General features: G+C 35.8%; 1 protein-coding gene across 2 annotated transcripts in view; it reads left to right on the top strand.

Annotated features, from left to right (window-relative positions):
- ARHGAP15 (Rho GTPase activating protein 15) overlaps nt 1–20909 on the top strand; it is a 634760-nt gene that overhangs the window by 61758 nt on the left and 552093 nt on the right. For both annotated transcript variants that reach the window (XM_064382800.1, XM_012473459.2), the window contains exon 3: nt 13052–13120. In XM_064382800.1, coding sequence (XP_064238870.1) covers nt 13052–13120 — 69 coding nt within the window. The remainder of the gene's footprint in view (nt 1–13051; nt 13121–20909) is intronic.

The following is a 20909-nucleotide window of genomic DNA, read 5'->3' as shown; positions in this document are numbered from 1 at the left end:
CAATTACTGAACATTGTTTTCCAGTTTCAAGATTCAACAAATAAAAATTCATAACTATTTTTGAATGGATATGGGATAAACACATACCTTGAGTCTACTCATCTCCCTGATTTCCAAAGCATTGCTATCATTATTTCACCTTAGATAATGTTCTAAATGGTTATAAAAATACTTTATCTGAAATATGATTAAAATAGAAAATAGGCACTTGATTATCAGTAAAATAACAGAGTAAAGGTGTCGTAAATATTATTCCATATCTTAGCCTACAAACAATACAATGTAAAGGATGGTGAGCTAACAGGTATATGTTGAATATCCACTTTGAGAGGCAGTAGGTACAGCATTTGAAAGCTTTGGGGATAGAATGCATGGGGTTTTTAATCAGATGAATCTGGGCTAACCAATAGAATGTGACTCTTACAACCTTTGCAACATTTTCCCACTTGCCTTAGATTCATCATCGATGCAGTAGAGGCAATGATCATAGCTACCTCATAGCATTGACAGAACACGGTACTTGTTAAACACCATTGGCTCTAGAACAAAATAACCTGTGTTTGAATCCCACCTGTTACTTAATAGTCGATCTCAGTCTAGCTCAACTTCCTTCAACACTGGATTTAGGTGGTGTAGAGGAATCCATTTTGGTCTTTGAGTTGGTCAGATAATAAGATTTAGATTTAGATAATGAGATTTAGGACATTAGGCCGATACTAGAACAGGATAAGACTTAGGAATCATGGGAAGGAAAGATGTAGTTTGTATGATGCAAATTATTGAAGGTCAGAGGTGACACTGGAATAGGCAGAATTTGAAGTTGACCTTAAGATTCCTACCTCCTGGTCAACAACTTTTTTCAAATAAAATGCTTTCAAACGTCTTAGAAGAAAATGGTTAGAATTTCTTTTCAAGAAAAGAAATAAATCACTTCAAAAGATTTTGTAGAAATGAAAGAATTTCATACATACGTTGGCTTAATGATAATTATCAATTTACTAGAATGTATTTACCCATTTTAGAATATCAGCTGAAAGAGGAATAATACAGTTGGTATAGGGAAGATTATAATTATGAAGGCTTACCATGTGCTGTAAGGTGTATATGTATAATTTTTAAATTTCTTTTGCAATCCTGTGAGGTAGAAGTACTGTACTTATACCTATACTCAAAATACGTCATATTTTGAGAAAATAGAAATACCATGGGTTAAATAAGTCATTCAGAGGGTAAATGATAATAGAATATAAGACAGTCTAAAGCAATAATACACATAATGTAATTCTATTAGAAGCAGAAATGTATCTATATCTATATTCATATCTACACCTTTCTATATTTTTATATCTTCTCCAAGAAACATTTCCAATCAAAAGGTCAAGTTTTTTTCCTTTAGAAGAGTAACCTAAGCCTCAGGTATTATATATGTGACACAGGTCAAGGAACTAGTATCCAAAGTAGTATCAGTTATTGCAATTATAGACTCATTGTTGGGGGTCGTTTTGAAAATTCAATCTTATTTCAGTAAAAATAGATGTCAGAGCTCCTGAGAGAAATTATGGAAGTCCACCTGGAAAAGGCTAGCAACTGATTTGGTTTATATTTTAAAAAGAATGATGAATATGTTTTCTAATAAGAGATCTTAGGGTAAAGCTATTGAAGGTTGTTGTGAATTCAGATAAATAATAGGTCACATGTATAAAGAGGTACAATGCAAAGATTAAAATACCAATTCCAGTATAATGGTATACATTATGCTAAGTATTGCAGATTTAAAGATGAATAAACCATGCCCCTTGCCCTCAAGAGTCCCTTGATAAGATATCTGCTTTTCTTCATTTTTAAGAAATTGGTTATATGTGATTCTTACTGTTATAACCTTGGGATGTGAAAAGTTGTGAGACAAATGATTTATCAGGGAACTCTGATAGCTAAATCATAGCACAGCAATCAGATTAACAAGTTTTGGATCAATCTACTAATTCTTTTTTCTATTTTCACCAGAAACTCCTGAGCTAACTCCCAATTCAGCTTCAAATAATATTTTTCAACTATACCAATTTACCTATTGATTTACCTCTTCCAATTCTCCTTTAAAATACATCTAAGCAAGTTGTGCTAACCTGGAGGTAAATGAAGGACCCATCTTTTATAAAAAATATGCTGCCTTGAATAATTTTTTTAACAGAAAAAAATGGCAGACTTTCTCTTATAAACCGTATGTTCTTACATTTCTGATATCTGGAATCAACAGCTTGCCAGAAACATTTCCAATCAAAAGCCAGACTAACCCATAAAGGTGTCCAAAGGAGTCTGTTCTGATTACTGAAGATGTTGAACTAGTCTTGACTTCAAACAGTAGATATTTCTACACTTTAGTGGTATATGACAGCTCTATTCATTCCACAATGTCAAATTCTTTGGTTTTGGCCATTGGGTATTTATGCACTTCTGGCTGGGGAAGCAGAGAAGCCTAATTTGATTCTGGAGCCAAAAGTTTTTAGGCCCTGTTCCTTTGGAACTTGGACTGGAGGATGTTGGCACTGTATAAAGACTAGGACAGATCAAGTAGTCACACATAACTAACTGACTCAACAGAGCATATTCAGAGAGAAAGATCATGCCTACACATTGGATAACCATTCTCCCAGGCAGACTGACAACACCCTGAATTCAATCACCCTTAAATAAACACAAAAGGAAAGCACGGCTTTAACATACCTTCCGGCACAGCTCTCCAATGCTGCCTGATTGGTTTTAGTGCCATAGGCCAGGCTGCAGATGCAGCCATTACTGTTGTTCTTACTTATGTCTGTCTGCTGTCTGCTAACAAGCATTCATATGCTTTGGATCATTAAAGTCACAACCTCCTATGCCAATCTATTCCTCTCCATGGGTTTGCTGTAGATTAGAAAGAGAGATGCTATTTCTGTTTCTTTTTCTTTCCATTAAGACCTCCAGTCAGGGTTATTTCTGAGGTCTGAATATCATAGCTTGCACCCTTGCCCTCATTGAACATATAAATTGTGTTCCCATTAAGCTTGTTCTTTTTGCCTGATTTATTTCCATTGCTGTGTATGTGCCTTTTCAATGCAAGACAAGTGATTTGTGCTGGAACTGCAACAGACAAAAGTGCTGTAACTTAAGCTGCTTCCTGATGCCACTGCTATCTATGAGAGGTCTGCTGTACTTACACTCATGGTAAATATCTTCTGACAGACTCCAGGTGGTCAGGATTTTCACAATCCAACCCGTTTCAGTGTTAGAACTTGTCATGTGGGGCTCTGTGAATGCTTCCCTTTCATCTTACTGTTAGTGGCAGGTTGGATGCATTTGAACATACCTGTACAAGGTCACATGTGTCCACAAGTATAATAGAAGGAGGAGAAACACAAGTTTCTCTTTCAGGGAAGCACAGAGGATGGATATTATACAGAGAAAAAAAGAAAAAAAATTGTCACTTGTAGTATTATGCAGGCTGCCCATCTAAACCCATCATTGCCTGGCACCTACACACTAAGGGCAAGAATCCAGCCAACTTGTGAGTGGGCACCATGCCATTTGAGCAGATGGGCATGGAAGTCGGCAGCCAGCAGACCATGTATGTGCATCAACGGTGGGTGTTGAGGGCACGATTCCCAGAGGAGAATGTCCTAACAGCTGTCTGGCCTGAGCCAACATACTTACGACCAAGGAAAAGTGCCATCCTTCAATCCTGCTGAGTTGGATTAACCTTCAGAACTAAATCTGCTTTTTCGGCAGCAGAAGGTGAGTTTAGGGTCTCTGAAAACCTCAAAGAATAAGTGAAGAAAGGAAGGATACAATTATTCGCTATTGACTAAAGATGCTGAGGACATTCAATATGCTTATTTTAAATCTTTGACTGAGAACCTGTTAATTCTTGAAAGAATGTTATAATCATTCAAACCTTGGCCTCCTTCAATGCTGTTAGAAGTGACCCTTCAAAACAGGCAGACCATCTTCAGTGAGTTAAGATTTTTCCACCTTTGCATTAAGAAATAGCAATGTATGAAGAAAGGTGTCAGTAGACTATTGACAGCTGACTGTGGTAGACATCTTTGTCAAACTTTACATATCATGGATTAAATTAGATATATCGTGGATCAGAGCTTTCACCAAAGAGAATTTCTTCTTCAGTGGTGGAACATACACTTGAAGAAGTAAGAAGTAAAGTTTGTATTTCAACCAAAGCCTTTCTGGGCAATGAAAGAAACATTTTATTTAAGACTGAAAATTAAGCCTGATTCTAATTTGTTAAGAATTTCCAGACAGTTAAATATCATGAAATTAGACAGAAATTGTTCCTGCCCAACATAGCCAAATGGTGATTTGACAATGATTTGTTTTATTTGGTTAAGAATAGGGAGAAAATTTTAATAATTCAGATCCTCAATAATTATTTTCTATTTTGCTTTCTTATGAGGGATTTGTGAGGTAGTTCTTGTATTGTTTTCTGTTATCTTAAATATTTTTATTTTAAATATAACATGACTTTAGTTGTGGAGAAAATATCAGTTTGGTTCAAGATTATCCATCTACATTTTCTTAATCTACTCCCTAAGCGATTTCATTTTGTTTATATCAAGAGAGTGAGTGCTCATATTATGGGGAGTAAAACAGATGAATAAGTTATTTTATCTGCTAATGGTGGGAACTATAACTTTGGCTCTGATGAATTATATAATATCCTAGATCTAATACCATTAATAATATCATGAGTAGAATAAAATGTGTTTATATGCTATTTTGGTCCTGAGTTTCTCATTATATCAATTTAGAAATTTGTGGCTAAAAACTAGGTGATTGTACAGAGGAAAAAACAAGAAAATTATATTACCCGGCATCTCTGAGTTTCTTGACTCTGGTGGTTCTTATCCTAAAAGCCTATTTGAAGGCTAAAATTGTGGTATGTCCAGGTTCCATATGAATGACCCTTCTCAGTCTCAGAAAACTGTTAGAGAGAAACGATCTACAAAAAGAGATAGGGGAAAGCTAAAGGAAATGGTATTCAGCAATAAACAAGAAAATGTGTATACTATCTATAAATAATTTTTATTTAAATAGAAAGGTCACGACGCAGTTTGATTTTCTGGGTGGAACACGTGTTTGGGACTAAATAAGCAGAGAAAGAATATTAAGGAGTTAGAGTCATTTTAGCAAGCACTTCTCTTTGGCTCTCTGGGATATAGAAAAATGTGGTTGAAGCTGACTTGTAACTCAGCTAGACTTACCCCAGGAGTGAGAGGCTGGTGGGCACTGCAGGTGACACAAATGTTTACCAAAAAAAAAACCTACACATTTTTTAAAAAGCTGATATACTTTTATTTGTAATCAAGAAGGTTTTTGAATAATTTCCTTTTATTTTGTGCAGTGGATAAAAAACAAAATAAGAGAGTGTCACAGTTCTGACTGATAATATACAATCAAAAGAGGCTTAAGGAAGAGCCCTACTCCCAAAAAAGAGAACATTTGCTTCTGGATGCCCACTATGGCAATTGAATGATATTGTGGGCAGTTAGAGGAAAGTCGAAATGTGAAACAATTTACTTATCATACATTAATAAGGAACAAAACAGAAAAATTGGATCTTTCTTTGGTTTATGACATTTGCTCTCATTAAGATTATTAAAAGATGCATTTAGGTAGTGTTAGAATAATTGTGGGACATGAATAAATTTTACATGTGTTCATAAATAGTTAAAATTAGAAGATTAAATGTATGGTACAGGTAGAATCCTCCAATTTTAACTTACTTTTTTTCCCACACACAAAAAAACACACACAAGTGGCTTTTAAAAAATAGCCACCATTTAGGTTGATGTCTATTATCTCTAAACAACTAAATTGTTGTGAGTACAAAAATATTGGCCACATCTCCATACTCCACATTCAAAAAAAAAAAAACCTTCACTAACTTTCCTTAATTTCTGATTGTAATGGCTTTAAGAAATAGAACTTGGCAAAACAAATGAAGATTTGAATGTAAGAATTGGGATACACCAAAAAAACTTTTGAGAAACTGTAAAGATAAAAACTAAACTTAACCACAGATTTATTTCTGCTTTTCGTCCAAGTATCCAGGGACGTTGCTAATGGGAGGTATGCCTCAGAAACGTACATGTCTGTGAAAATGTTGGAACAAACTAATGCTTTTCTTCAAGTGATTTTATTTCAATTCTAAGCCACAAGATATAAACTTTCATCAAAAATGGTAATCTATTTAAAATCAGAGCTATGTGGAATGTTTCATGTTTATGTATAACTTTCATAGTAGACCCTCCTACACAAGGAAAATAATATGCCCAAATTCTGTTATTTTTACAGTATGTAATATATCACGTACTAATCCCACCCATCAGTTTCATATCCTTTAAATAGATAAAAATGAAAACAGAATGGAAGAAAAACTGAAGACACTTTGAAAAAGTGACTTTTTAATTCCTGTTTTCAGAGAAAAAGATATCTGAAAAACTTAATTATGATACATACTCTAATAAGAACAAAGAGGAATTTGAAGGAAAAAATGCATTATATATTCAAATACTATCTTTTTCCATTTTGCTTTGCACAATTAGAAAGCTAAGTACCTGGGAAGGGAAGAACAGAAGTAGAAATGGAGATAGTGGTGGGTGGTGATAAATAAGGAAAAACACAGATTTTCAGTAATACTAGGTTCAAAAGAATCCAAGTAAGAAGAAATTTGTATTTCAAGTTTTTTCAGTGGTAGTTACAAATCATTCCTATTTGCTGGACATGATAATTCAATAGGAAAATGGCGCCATTGGAAAAAAGCACACATGCAGTAAAAGATAAGGTCAGACTTTTTTTTTCTCCCCAAAAGAAGGGTTGCCATCAGTTCAGTTCAAGTATTTATTAGGAAAGCTTGATTCCTTAATATGCAATATATTATAATAAAAATAATTTGAGACATAATTATGCTGCCTAGAATGAAACTCTTAAGTGATATTCTTAATAAACAAGTAAGAGAAACAGAATTGTCAGGGCTATTTTTTTTTTCCTAAAATATTGCAAGTAAATTAAGAGGTAAAAATTTACAAAATTTTTCAAATGGGAATTTTAGCATGATATTGAAACCAACATTCCATCGTTTATGACTATAAGAACTAGCAAAATAAATGAGGCTGTGAACATTTAATTATGCAGTAGACATATATACATGTTCTGTTTAGAGGGGGGACCTACATACTACATAAAACATTTGGAAACAAAACAGAAGAGACATGCATAAAAATAATATATTAAAGCTTCTCAGAAGCTTTACAGAAATGCTTCTGTTTTAGAGAGAAAATCATTTATTGAAATAAAGTTGTATCAAGCTACTGCTAATATTATTACTTCTATTCAAGTTTTCAAAATTCAATAATTAGTGAACAATTCCAGCAAAACCAAAAAGGATTGAAGATCAAATGTTGGAACCCTCCTTTGTCAACATTCTGAAACTTAATCTAAGCAATTTGAAGAATAAAATGTAGGGTTTAGAAATCAGATACATTTAAAAAGTTCTGAGATTGTTGAGGAAGAATTTAAACTACTGTTTAAAATGAAGTCCTCCCTGCAATACTGGTAGTAGAGATTTTATAACATAAACAAACAAGTATGTGTGTATATATATATATATATTCTTTTTTATTGTACTTCAGGTTCTGGGGTACATGTGCAGATCATGAAGGATTGTTGCATAGGTACATACATGGCAAGGTGGTTTGCTGCCTCCATCCTTTTTTCATCACCTACTATTAGAAATTACTGACATATGGATGTATTAACTGTGAAATGTTTTCTGAATAAAAATAAATGATTCATAGGGACATCTAATGTTTTAAATTGGAATATTTCTCAAGAGCACATCCCATAATAATTTGTATAATTGTCAGATAATAATAATAATAAGCTATTAATCAATATCTATATAAGTACTATATCATTTTCCATTATTTATACCATGGCTTAGGAGAGATTTTTTTTTCCTTTCAAACTTACAAGATTTTGGTTGACCCCAAGTTTTCTTTATAATTTTTTTTTAAATTAAGTAGATTATGTAAAGGCAACCTGAAATGTCCTAACTTTTCCTGATATCCATGTGAAGCAATTAAGCCATTTTGGATCCAGAATTTCCTAAATCATAAGTCTCAGTCAACGTAATCTGATTTGGAATAATCACATATTTCTTGGCCTAATGCTTTACTGAGGACAACATTAGAGCAAAAGACAGGTGATAAAAGTTCTCTTTTTTCAACATCTTCATAACCTGGTTGAAAATGATAGATTGGCTAGTTTATTGATTTAGGAATGATCAGCAATATTACTTCCCCTGAAGGAGTATTAAGATGATTCATAACAAATTTGAAACCTGATTTCTAGCATCCTGTATAAATGTGTACAGATTCATAAGTTTGACTCTAAATTTGTACCTTAGAAATATCCTTTTATGTACTCAGAGGGTCTCAACTTTGTAGTTCCCCAAGAATTTAGTGACTGCCTATACACACACACACACACACACACAGACACACACAGACACACACACACTCTTATATTGCTGGAGAAAAAATAAAGTGTCATAGTTAAGCTTATACTTAGATCTGGGTTAAAATGCCACCCATGCCTTTTATTAGCTATGGATTTTCAAAGTTACTTAAACTGTCTGTATTTATACTTCAATATTTATAAAAAAGGGTTAATATTATTAACCCCTTAAGGTTTGGGTGATAATTAAACATGCTAATAAATGCAAAACATATAGAACCATGCCTGGCAGACAATAAATACTCAATAAATGTTAGCAGATAATATTATCTTTGTAATTTTTACTTTGCTTTCTTATTTGTACCATGGACTCAATGGGCCCCTTCAAGGGTGAAATAAGTGTGTGTTGAGTTTCCATTTTGATTCTTCTCATTTAAACTTGTTACCCAAACTTCAATCATTCACTTACTATGTTTGTGAGTTTTTTCCATATTTCATATCATAAATTACTTATTTAATTATATTATTTAAACTTAAATAGCTTTATTTTGAAACAAAATATATTCATATCACTAGTAAATGGTTTTGATGTGATATATTTTTCTATGAAATCTTAGGATTTTATAAATCATTACAATGAAAACACTCATCAGCTAAAATAATCTCTCATGCCCCTAACAATATGTACACCACACATTTCCAAACATTGCCTTAAATAAAAGCTTTCTGTAGGTGAGTGGAAGGGAATATTTAGAGGCAAGTGGGTCATCATACCCATCAGAATCAGTAGTGGCCAGAATAAAGAGGGCATGGAGTTAGCCATAGAAGAAATGGTCCAACTGACATAGTAAATGGCCAATATTGTGGAGACATTTACTTGCTGCTTTTCTAACACTTAAAACTTGAGGTACTTCACTTTTTAGGAGAATTACTTTTGCCCTAAGACTAGAAATCTAGTTGGGTTTTAAGGAAATAGAACAAGAAAACTCTTTCCATCTTGGAACTCTTCCACCCTTGTAAGTTAAATATACCACATATGTATGAAATTTGCAGTGGAGAGTATAAATCTTAGTATAATGAGTAGTAATTAGGAGTAGTGCATTCTAAATGTATAGCAAGATAAAATAAATTTCTGTTTTTTGAAGAGGTTTAGATACCAAATGCATATATACTTCCACTCCTGAGAAGAAGCTGAAGTATCAATGAATAATTAATAAATGTGAATTTTAGGTTTCTAGATTCACTCCCATTAACTAAGTATTCTGCTCTCAGTTTCCTTAAGCATAAGACCTTTCATTTAGATGTTAACTGAGCATCAACTATGGGTACCATATTTTAAGGTAATGCTAGCAGCTGTAAAATTCTCTAAAATAGATGAGGGTTCCAAAAAATAGAAGCTTATTTCTCACTTATGTAACAGTTAGATGCAAGTTTTCTGCAGGAACTCCCTCTGCAACTTTTCTCTTAAGTATAAAATTATTCCACAATAAAAATTTACTAAAGAAAACAAAGTAAGCTTTACTGGCTTATGTTTGTTTTTCTCCACATGGTGGTTCAGAGCCCAAAGTCCTTCCATCTTGCATCTTCATCCCACTGTAGAACCTTGTTCATGAAGGGGAAGTACTCCCTGGTTCATAGCCTTAGCCACGGAATGGCTGGCACTGTTTCTGTTCACATTCATTGGTCTGAACTGGTCACACAGCCACTCCTAACTGCAAGGCAGGCTGAGAAATGTAGCATCCAGAAAAGAGGATACAATTTTGGTGACCAGCCAGTCTGCCATTCAGTCCTCCCTCCCCTTCACCATATAGCCATTTACACCTGTTTTCTAACACTTAGCAATCCATCCATCCGCCTCCCCAAAGGACACAGTCCGAAGTCCCATCCAGTTATAGCATCAAGCTCAAATTTCAGAATCTCTGGTGATAAATGGCTCTCTCTCTAAGGGCCAGGTTTTGGGGGAGGAGTAGGGAGACGGCACAGGTAAGTGATTTAGAGCTTGAGACAAAAGCTCTCTCCCACTTTCCCCACCACATCCAATAGATAACAATGGAGCAAGATACCTGGGAAAAACAAACAAACAAAAACCCTTCTCATTTGTAAAAGGAAAAAAAGGTAAACAGCCAACAGTCACTAGATCAAAACAGTAATTAAATCCTACTGGTCAGGCTCTGTGAGACAACTTCCCTGGAAGTGGAGACAGTCCCTGACTCTCCTTTCTGGAGTTCCCCATGGCCTCTGTTCTCCAGGGTTTCTGGCCCTGCTTTCTGAAGTCTCTTCCTTCTCCCTTATCTTCCATAGGCCATCTGTGAAGTGAACATTGGACAAAATTATCTCCTTAGAGTTTTACTTTATTCATAACCCAGTTTTCATAGAGCAAATGTGGGGCTCCAGGGTTGTATACAGTCATGGATATTTTTAGGCCAGGATTCTGATTTTATTTATTTATTTATTATTTTTTGGTAAAACAGTTATCTCAAAATCTTCACATTGATCTAATTCCTTCAGTCAGTTGCTTGTGCCAGTAACCAGAGCCAAGGACAATGAAGTCCTTTCCTAGACATAGTACTCAGGCCTGCTTTATTTCTTTAATTTCTTATACCCCTCTCTCTCTCTGTCTGTCTCTCTTTCATCCTCCTCTTGCCCCTTCTTGTTCCCTCCTTCTTTCTTTCTCTCCATGTAAATATGAAATAATATTTATGACAGTTTCTGATTAAATTATAAAACAGTATAAGATTTGATTATAAATTCTCTTTCTCTTTTTGTTTTATTGTAGAATATGTCTATGATGCTTCTTTAGGGGAAAGAACATTAAGATTACTTTGCATTTGTTCCAAAAGCACATAAAACAAGTGTGATTTTTTAATATTTAAACATATCTGGATAATAATAGAAGACATGAGACTTAATAGAATGTTGATTCTGAAAAAGCTGAGCTCACATAATCAACAAAAATCATTTCAGGCTGCACGCAGTGGCTCACACCTGTAATCCCAGCACTTTAGGAGGCTGAGGCAAGTGGATCACAAGGTCAGATTGAGACCATCTTGGCCAACATGGTGAAACCCCGTCTCTACGAAAAAATACAAAAATTAGCTGGGCTTGGTGCCGCGTGCCTGTAGTCCCAGTTACTTGGGAGGCTAAGGCAGGAGAATTACTTGAACCCAGGAGGCGGAGGTTGCAGTGAGCCAAGATCATGCCACTGCACTCCAGCCTGGCTCCTGACAACAAAGCAAGCCTCTGTCTCAAAAAAAGAAAAGAAAAAAAAAACATTTTAATATGAAATGTTTTGTCCTAGTTAAAAATCACTCTGACACATAGAGGTGTGGAACAATGCTTTTATCATCCTTAGATTCTGGTGAAAAATTCAGATGAAGCACAGCAGCAATAGCTTGTTCCTACTCCACAATATATATGAGGTCTCTTCTGGAAAGTTTGAAGGCTGGGGAAGACCCAGTGGCCAAAAGACCATTATGAGGATTTTTTTTTTTTTTTTAGTTTTTAATGTTTTTTAGAGTAGGGTCTCACTCTGTTGCCCAGGTTGGAGTGCAGTTGTGTGATCATAGCTAACTGCAGCCTCGAAATCCTGGCTCAAGTGATTCTCCCACCTGAACCCCTGGAGTAGCTAGGGACTGACTATAGGTATGTGCCACCATGCATAGCTAATTAAAAAAAATATTTTGGAGAGTTGGAGTCTCACTATGTTACCCAGGCTAGAGCTCTTTTTAAATTTTAATGTTCTATTTTTAATTATTAGGGTACATAATGTGTGTGTGTGTGTTTGTGTGTGTGTGTATATATATATATATATATATGATATGTGCAATGTTTTGATACAGGCCTACAATGTATAATAATCAAATCAGGGTAATTGGGATATTCATTAACTCAAGCATTTATCATTCCTTATTTCACATGCCCTCACTCAAATGGGGCAGCAATAAAACAATTGATCTCATTGAGAGAGGGAGTAGAATAATGATTACCAGAGCCTGGGAAGGGTAGAGAACTCTTTATACTCATAAGCTTGGTGGTTGATGCTTGCTGTCTCCTGGAGCATCAGCCTTTCTGTCCATTGGAAACCTACAAGGCTTTCCAGGTGTTCACTCTGTAAGGGTGATTTGGGATTCCTTCAACATATTTACCAAGAGTGAGGGTTCTCAGATGACACAGGGGAATATATGACTTTTTTGTGTTCCAATCTTTGAAGTCATAGAGTGGAACTTCTGCTGTACTTTTTGGTTGAGGCAGGCATAAGGTCTGCCGAGGTTCACATGAGAGAACACAGACTCCAGCATGTGCAGAAAGGGTTGTCAAGATTCCATGGTAAGAAGAGCATTGGGTTTGAGATGTGGTTGCAGCCAGCCATCTTTGAGCACACGTTTTATTCAAATTCGTCAAAGTCCAAAACATTCACTTCTCATTTTACAGTACTTAATTCACATGCTTGAATGGTACTGAATATGGTTATTTTTATGTGTACTCTTACTAAACTCTATTAAGAAAAATAATGTAACAATATCAAATGTTAATATATTTGCAGATATCCCGACACAGAAGGAATCATTCACAGCATGTCTTGAAAGATGTCATTCCTCCATTGGAACAACTGGTGAGTAGTTAAGTCAATATATTCTTCATCTAATGATACAAAATAAATTACTGCAAAACTCAGTAACTTAGCACAGCATAGGTTATTATCTCGTGTTTCTGTGAGTCAGGAATCAGGGCATCACTTAGTAGAGGGATCTAGCTTGGTGTCTCTCAAAACGTTGCACCAAAAGTGTCAGTCAGAATTGGGATCTCATCTGAAGGCTTGACTGGGGAAGGTCTGCTTTCAAGCTCACTTATGTGGTTGTTGGCTGGGTTCAGTTCTTCCAGGACTGTTGGCCAAAGGCTGCTCTTATTTCCTTGCCACACAGATTTCTCCAAAATAGCAGCTTGCTTTTTCAAATCATGCAAGATGAGAAGGCAAGAGGGAGAGTTTGCTAGCAAGATGGAAGTCAAAATCTCTTGTAACCTAATTGTAAAAGCAATATGCCATCAGTTTTGCCACATTCTTTTGGTTAAAAGTAAGTCACTAAGTCTAGTTCACACAAGGTGAGAGAATTACATAAGGATGTGAATAATAGGAACCAGAGACTACTGAGGGCTTCTGTAAATATGATGGTTTCTTTGTTAATGTTGTTGTTGTCTTCAGGAAAAATTAATAGACTCAACATCCATAAAAATGGTGCTTTCCCTTCCATTTTTTGTGTATTGTTATATCCTAGTGACTGAAAGAGTACCTAAAACATAACATAAATATTCTAGATATCTTAAAAACACATAAGCCCAAACTTTCTGACATGTTCTGGTACTTCTTTCTTTTAATGACCTCCTTTTTGATAAATACAATATGCTTTTTCTTTATACTCATTCAACTTGTGTTTCCTGCTATATTTCATATTGGTTGATATGTTTCCAGTCTTATTGGCTTATAGGACACTGCACCGTGATGACTGTATTCCTGTCTGTCTCTAGCTATTCCATCCCTGTTATCTTTAGGATGTCTCATCCTCAGCACCAAAAATAATTTATTTTTCCTTTAGTGTTCCTGTTTTCAATTGCTTTTGCATGTTCCAGATTCCACATCCCCACTCCAGCTATTTCTCTTTACTCTGCTTTATTTTAGGATAAGAATTTCTCAAAAGAATTATCTACTTTTGCTGTTTCTAATTTCTGCCCTGCCGTTGTCTCTTGAACCAACTCTATTTAGGCTGTTATCTCAATCATTCACCTCTTATCTGGCTCACCAATTGCCTCCATATTGTTAAATCCATCTGTAACTTCTCAGTTATCTCTTCAGTAGGTCTATCTGAGCATTTAACCCAATTGGCGGCTCTCTTCTTGAATCGATTGCCTATTGGATAAAATGTTCACTCTTTGGGTAATGGGTACAGTAGAAGCACAACTCCCACCAGTATGCAGTATATCCATGTAACAAATAAGCACATATATCCCCTGAATCTAATTTTTTTAATGAAAAAGAAACATTTTCCTCACATGGCTACCAGTAAACGAGTTTCTCACAGCTCTCCAATTAGCTGGAGAGCCACCCCTTTTCAATCCCCTTTGCTGGTCCCTCTTCGTTTTGGAGCTCAGTTTGTAACTTTTCGTTTTTCTCTCTATAGTGATTCCCTAGGGCATCTCAGTCAGTGTTAATGGCTTTAGAGACCATGTAACACTAGCCACTTCTGAATTTCTATTTCCAGCACAGACCACAGCTTTGAACTTCAGTACTACATACTGTGGCATTTTTATACACAATTCTAATATACATCCCAAACTTAGCATATCCAGAACTGACCCTGATTTTTGCCCAAACCCATTCTCCCAGTCTACTCCATTTCACAAGATGCTAGCTTCGTTCCTCCAGGTGCTTCAGACAAAGCACTTAAAATCATCTTCCCTTGTTTCTGTCATAACATAAATGAACACCAAAGAACCCAGTTTTCTCTGTCTTCAAAATACATTCAAAATCAGTTCATTTCTCACCACCGTTACTGTCATCTATCACCTGATTTATTCAAATAGTCTCCCTGTGGGTGTGATCCTGTTAAAATGTAAATTAGATTATGTTTCTTATCTTAGTTGGTTTGTTACTACAAGAGACACCACAGACAAGGTGGCTTTTAAACAACAGAAATTTATTTCTCACAGGTCTGGAAGCTGAAGTCCAAGATCAGCATTCCATTCTGGTCAGGTTCTGGCAAGGGCCCTCTTCTGGGCTGCAAACAGATGACTCCTCCTTGGATCCTCACATGGCAAAAAGAGGGCAAGAGAGCTGAGGTCCCTTTTAAAAAGGCACTAATCCTATTCATGAGAGCTCTACCTTTATGACCTAATTACCTCCTAATAGAATTACGTTGGAGTTTAGGATTTCCACATGTGAATTTTAAGGGGAAACAAACTTGTTGTCCATCTCACATCATTCCTTGACTCAAAATCCTCCCTGGCTCTTAGTCTACTCCAGGTAAAAGCTGAGAAATGTCCAATGGTTCACTAGGCCCTAGAAGACTCATCGACCTCCCCAGTCTCACCTCTCCCTTTCTTCTCCTGTCTCCTTCTGCTCCAATGGAGCTGATAACTCTTCCTCTGCAGGACCATTGCACCTACTTTTGCCTCTATCTCTTACAAAATAAGGGGCCAGTCATGGTGGCTCATGCCTGCAATCCCAGCACTTTGGGAGGCCGAGGCAGGCAGATTACCTGAGGTCGAGAATCTAGACCAGCCTGACCAAACTGGAGAAACCCCATCTCTACTAAAAGTACAAAAACTAGCCGGGCATGGTGGCGCATACTTGTAATCCCAGCTACTCAGAAGGCTGAGGCAGGAGAATCACTTGAACCTGGAAAGCGGAGGTTGCGGTGAGCCGAGATTGTGCCATTGCAACAAGAGCAAAACTCCGTCTAAAAAAAAAAAATTATTTGGTTCCTAGAAATTTGTACATCTCATATGTTCCTTTGCTTCACATCTCTGCTCTAATATCATCTTTTGGATAGGTCTTCCCTAATCTCCCTTTAAAAACAAAAACAAAAAAAACCCATAGGGGCTTAGCGCAGTGACTCATGCCTGTAATCTCAGCACTTTGGAAGGCCAAGACAGGTGGCTCACTTGAGGTTGGGAGCTCAACACTAGCCTGGCCAACATGGTAAAACCCCATCTCTACTAAAAAATACAAAACATTAGTCAGGTGTGGTGGCACGCACCTGTAGGCCCAGCTCATTGAGAGGCTGAGACAGAAGAATCACTTGAACACCGGGGGTGAAGGTTGCAGTGAGCCAGGATTGTGCCACTGCACTCCAGCCTGGGCAATGGAGTGAGACTGTCAAAAAAAAGAAAAAAGCCAAAAAAAAAAAACAAAAAAACAGAAAGAAACCTACAAATGAACAAACAGGAAACCACATCATTTCCATCTACACTTCTCTCTTACCTTAATTTACTCTATAGACCTTACCACCAGGTGGCATACTACAACATTTATTTTTGTTTCTTTGTAATCCCAATTAGAATTTTAGTTCTATGAGGGCAAGGACATTGTCTCCTATGTTCCTTACTCCACTCCCGTATTAAGGACTCAGTAAATATGTGTTGAATGAAGGCATAATGAAAATGCAATGGCTTTTGTTTTTACTTCCAAGCTTGTAATACACAGGTCTATGCTCCTATGCTTCTCTCCTTTATCTTATCCTATAGCTTCAAGTGTGAATTAGTCGTTTGCTTTAGGATGTTGTCTCTGTCATCACAGAAATGAAATACCCCAAGTTGAACGCTTCATCAGTGCCTTCCCAAACTGATTCCCCCTTTCCATTGAGCCCATCTTTAACAATAGCAAACATTTATCTAGGATTACAACACATTTTGTCTAGGTCCTTTATTTTATCCCAGACCCTTCAGATAAGTCATCATTTTCTGATGAAATTTCTCCTCAATGATTGTAGTGTCCATATACTTCTTCTTCTGCACCCTGAAATACTCATCTAAGCCTTGAAATGCTTCTGACCTCACCATACCCCACCGTGCGCCCCACTGATCCTATGCAGCAATTCAGAGCAGCCTTCTTTCAACAGTACCTTCATCATTTCATTTTCAGATTTTCTCTAGCATCATGGTCCCCAATTTACGTTATTTATTGTCCTCTCTCAAACACATACCCTCAAGCCAGGAGTAGTAACATGATTAAGACATGGCTCTTACCCTGAAGGAGCTTGGATTTCCTGTAGCAATTATAGTCCTTTCATCCCAGCTCGCGTTCATACGTTGTTTTGTGTTGTTCACTCTTATTTCGTAGGTAATAGACTTGTTCCATGGCTGGATTGTAAATGTCTTGAAGTTAGAGGCCATGACTTGTATTTTCTTTATTATATCGTACTTCTACTTAGATTACTTTTGGCACTACCGCTTGTTCAGGAAAGACATGTTTGTGAATTGATGTGAAAAGAAATTGAAAGTTTATTAAAACAATGTTGCTAGTTGCAGATACTAATAAATATATGCCTGATATTCATAGTAAAAGTCAATTTTTCAATATAATTAGATACAATAATATCTCGTTTTCAAAATTAATTACATGGATCTCAACTTAGAGAGCGTTTTCTCTAGGAAAGATTTCTCTAATTCCCCAAATTTGAGTTAGGTAGCCCTTCTTTGATCTGTCTCTCAATAGCTTGGTCTTGCCTCTATTCCAGCCCCATCACACTAAAATTGCCTATTTCTTTTATTGTTCTTACTGAGCTATAAGCTATTTGAAGGGAGGGCTATGTCTTATTTATTTTTTTACTATTAGGACTTTGTATAAAGGCTGGCACACTGTAGCTCTCCAATAAATAGGAAAATAAATGCTTTATTTGTTTGGTTTTATTGTAAATAAATTTGGATTACACAGAAAATAACTACAAAAATAATTAAAAAGAGCCGGATTATTTTATAAAAATAACACATGTAAAGTTTTCTCAGAAGTATTTGATGAAACGTGGCAAAGGTTAGGCTGACAATGGAGCTCAGTAAATGTCTGTGTATACATAAATATGTACTCACTTGTATTTCAACAGAGCCTGAAGGTGCCCCAAAGCTTTCTACATAAAATGTATACAAATTTTTAAAATCCAAATTATGGTTATTTTAAAAACCTAATCAATAATTATTATATAATTTTTAATTGTGTATTTTCTACGTCACTATATCAAGCATAAGCTAATATCAGAAGAATCGTTAGAATATTCAGTGGTGGGGTTTAGGGGAGGGATAGAATTAGGAGAAATACCTAATATATATGACGAGTTGATAGGTGAAGCAAAACACCATGGTACCTATGTAACAAACCTGCACATTCTGCACACGTACTCCAGAACTTAAAGTATAATAATTAAAAAAAAGGATATTCAGAAATAGTTTTCTTAATTTATCTGCCTAACTCTTAAGGCTATTTGTTGATTTATTGGCATGTAGTAGGCTTTCTCTGCAGCCTCAGTTCTAAATAAATGAAAACTTACTTTGCATATCACTAATTATAGATAATATAGGAATAGATAATAGATCTATTTTCCCAATACTCTATTTTAGCTCCGATGACCTTGGAAAGGTAACATTGGGAAGTCCTGCTAAGCAGAAGCAAAAATAATAATTTTTAAGTGTTTTACCTTGCAATTTATCTAAATCTTTTTCTCTGCATATGTGTATAATTTTCTGTTCTCTCTTTCTCTCTCCTTCCTTCTCTCCCTCTCTCATTGACACATATACATACACACACAGTGCCACTAATTCTAAAAACTTTTGGAACTACCAATCAGCTTACTTCCTAGTCCTGACTTAGGTTTTCCTGGATCATCTCTCTGAGCACTTATCTTGCTGTGTCTTGTGAACATGGATAACATTCCGCTTTTATTCATCAGTCTCTACTTGAATTGAATTTCTTACTTGCTATTACTTTAAAGGCAGAAATGCTATCTTCATCTGAAATTCTTATTTATGCATTAGATATATTGATGAGCAATGGCCTAATAATCACCCATTCCCCCAAACAGAAAATTCGATTAATTATAGCCCATTCGTTATCATTCACATTGAGACTTGAATTATTTTTCAGAACCTGTGAAGTTGTCTTTACATCTGACTGATGTGCATTCTTTTTACCTGGACTCACATAAACTTTCCACACTCTGATATGTTCCCTACTTTCATCTCTCCAACTCTCCTCAACTCCACCATGCCTTAGGGTGGCTTCCAGAGTCATCTAGGGGTCTTAGCAGCAGATTCTTTGACCGTACCTACCAGGATGAGCTATCATATATGAAATAACACACCTGAAAACATTCCTGAGAATTAACGACATTCTTTCCTTTGGTGTTATTATTGATCATCTTTACTGTATGGATCTTCAGGCTTATTTATTTCTAAAATGTTGAGATATATAAATCTCATTTTCTTCATATCTCATATTCAGAGAATTCTACTAAACATTCTCCAGAAAGCATGAGAGACCTTGGCTTTGGGCGAAATTTGTCAAAGTATCCGATAGGTCCACCATGTTGAAGGACAATTATTCACTTTATAAAATGAAATCTGCCATTTTATAGCAGATTAGCATCTCATAGATGCTAACATCCTTTGGGAGTCATGCTTCCTCTGTTAATGTTACTTTTAAGAAAATAGATTGGGATCAGCATGTTTAAACAGAACGATGCATTTATTTATTTTGAATATTGGCCAAAATAATTCCTAATCAGAGTCTAAAGTTTCAGGGTGGAAACTACCCAGTTCTTTGACAGATGATGTTATTTATGCCACAGGTATGTAAATCCATAGGCTTTCAGTAGAAGAGATGGAAATCATTCCCTGAGAATCAGTGTGGTTGCTTTGAAAGTGCTTTAATGTTGCAACAGTTTTATACATGAATCATCAAATATACCAATATGTGTTTGTTTCCTGATCTTGTATATTCCATACTATAACTGTTCATGAGACCTAATTATTTTGAGGGTACTTTTTCTTTTTCCCCGAAAGAAATATTCAAGAAAAAGAACCCTGTTTATAACATGTTAAATCTTTATCTTCTTTATTTTTATCAGCAGAGTATAAGACATGTCTATGGATAACCCTGCAGGAGTCAAAAGCCTGTGGCAGGTTTTACAGAATCATCTGCTACCTCCTGAGCTAGGAGGATTTTGAGGACAGAACTCAGGAAGTTGCCATGGCTTGGGGGCAAAGCAGGCTTTTGCAGATAAACCTTAAGTCACAGATTCTACCTTTTGGAGCCAGATATCATTTTGTGGATTAATTAATACTTGTGAGGGCTTTGAGCATGAAAGATATTATGAGAGTACAGTGTTTACTTGTTTTGAAACAAAGGACAGCGACTTTGGGGAAATAATTCTATTGATCAAGCTGGGCTTTCCTTAAACTGCAGAAAAACTCCAAAAGCTCTTTAGTCTGCAAAATTCTACTTGGGTAAGACAAAATTAGGTTTTCTGAAATATCCTTCCAGATCTTCAAGCTGTTAATAAGAAGTTATATAATAGTAATAAGTTATATAATTTAATAATGCTAATAGAAACCATGTCTAAGTTTCCATTATTTCATGTGCCCTTCCTTTTCTCAAGTAAGAGCATGTTTATTAACTCAAGTGTTTGTTGAGGCCATCATTGTGCTAGGCTTGGAATATGTGATAATATGCTAACTGGTCATGTCCCTTTCCAGAGAAGCTTTCAGTCTAGGGAAGAACAGAGGTGTTAAATAAAGGAAGGCGTAATTCTATAAATGCAAATTACAAAATATGCTATGATGAAAGAAATACAAGTTTCTGTGAGAACCTATGCTGGATTAAGTAGTCATACATGGATTCTTTCAAGTGGCCAGTTAAC

Source organism: Aotus nancymaae, unplaced genomic scaffold, assembly GCF_030222135.1.
Source record: "Aotus nancymaae isolate 86718 unplaced genomic scaffold, 86718_ANA_hifiasm-v0.15.2.pri h1tg000029l, whole genome shotgun sequence".
Lineage (NCBI taxonomy): Eukaryota > Metazoa > Chordata > Mammalia > Primates > Aotidae > Aotus > Aotus nancymaae.
Note: the sequence above shows the minus strand (reverse complement) of the source record. Positions and strands in the feature narration are given on the sequence as shown.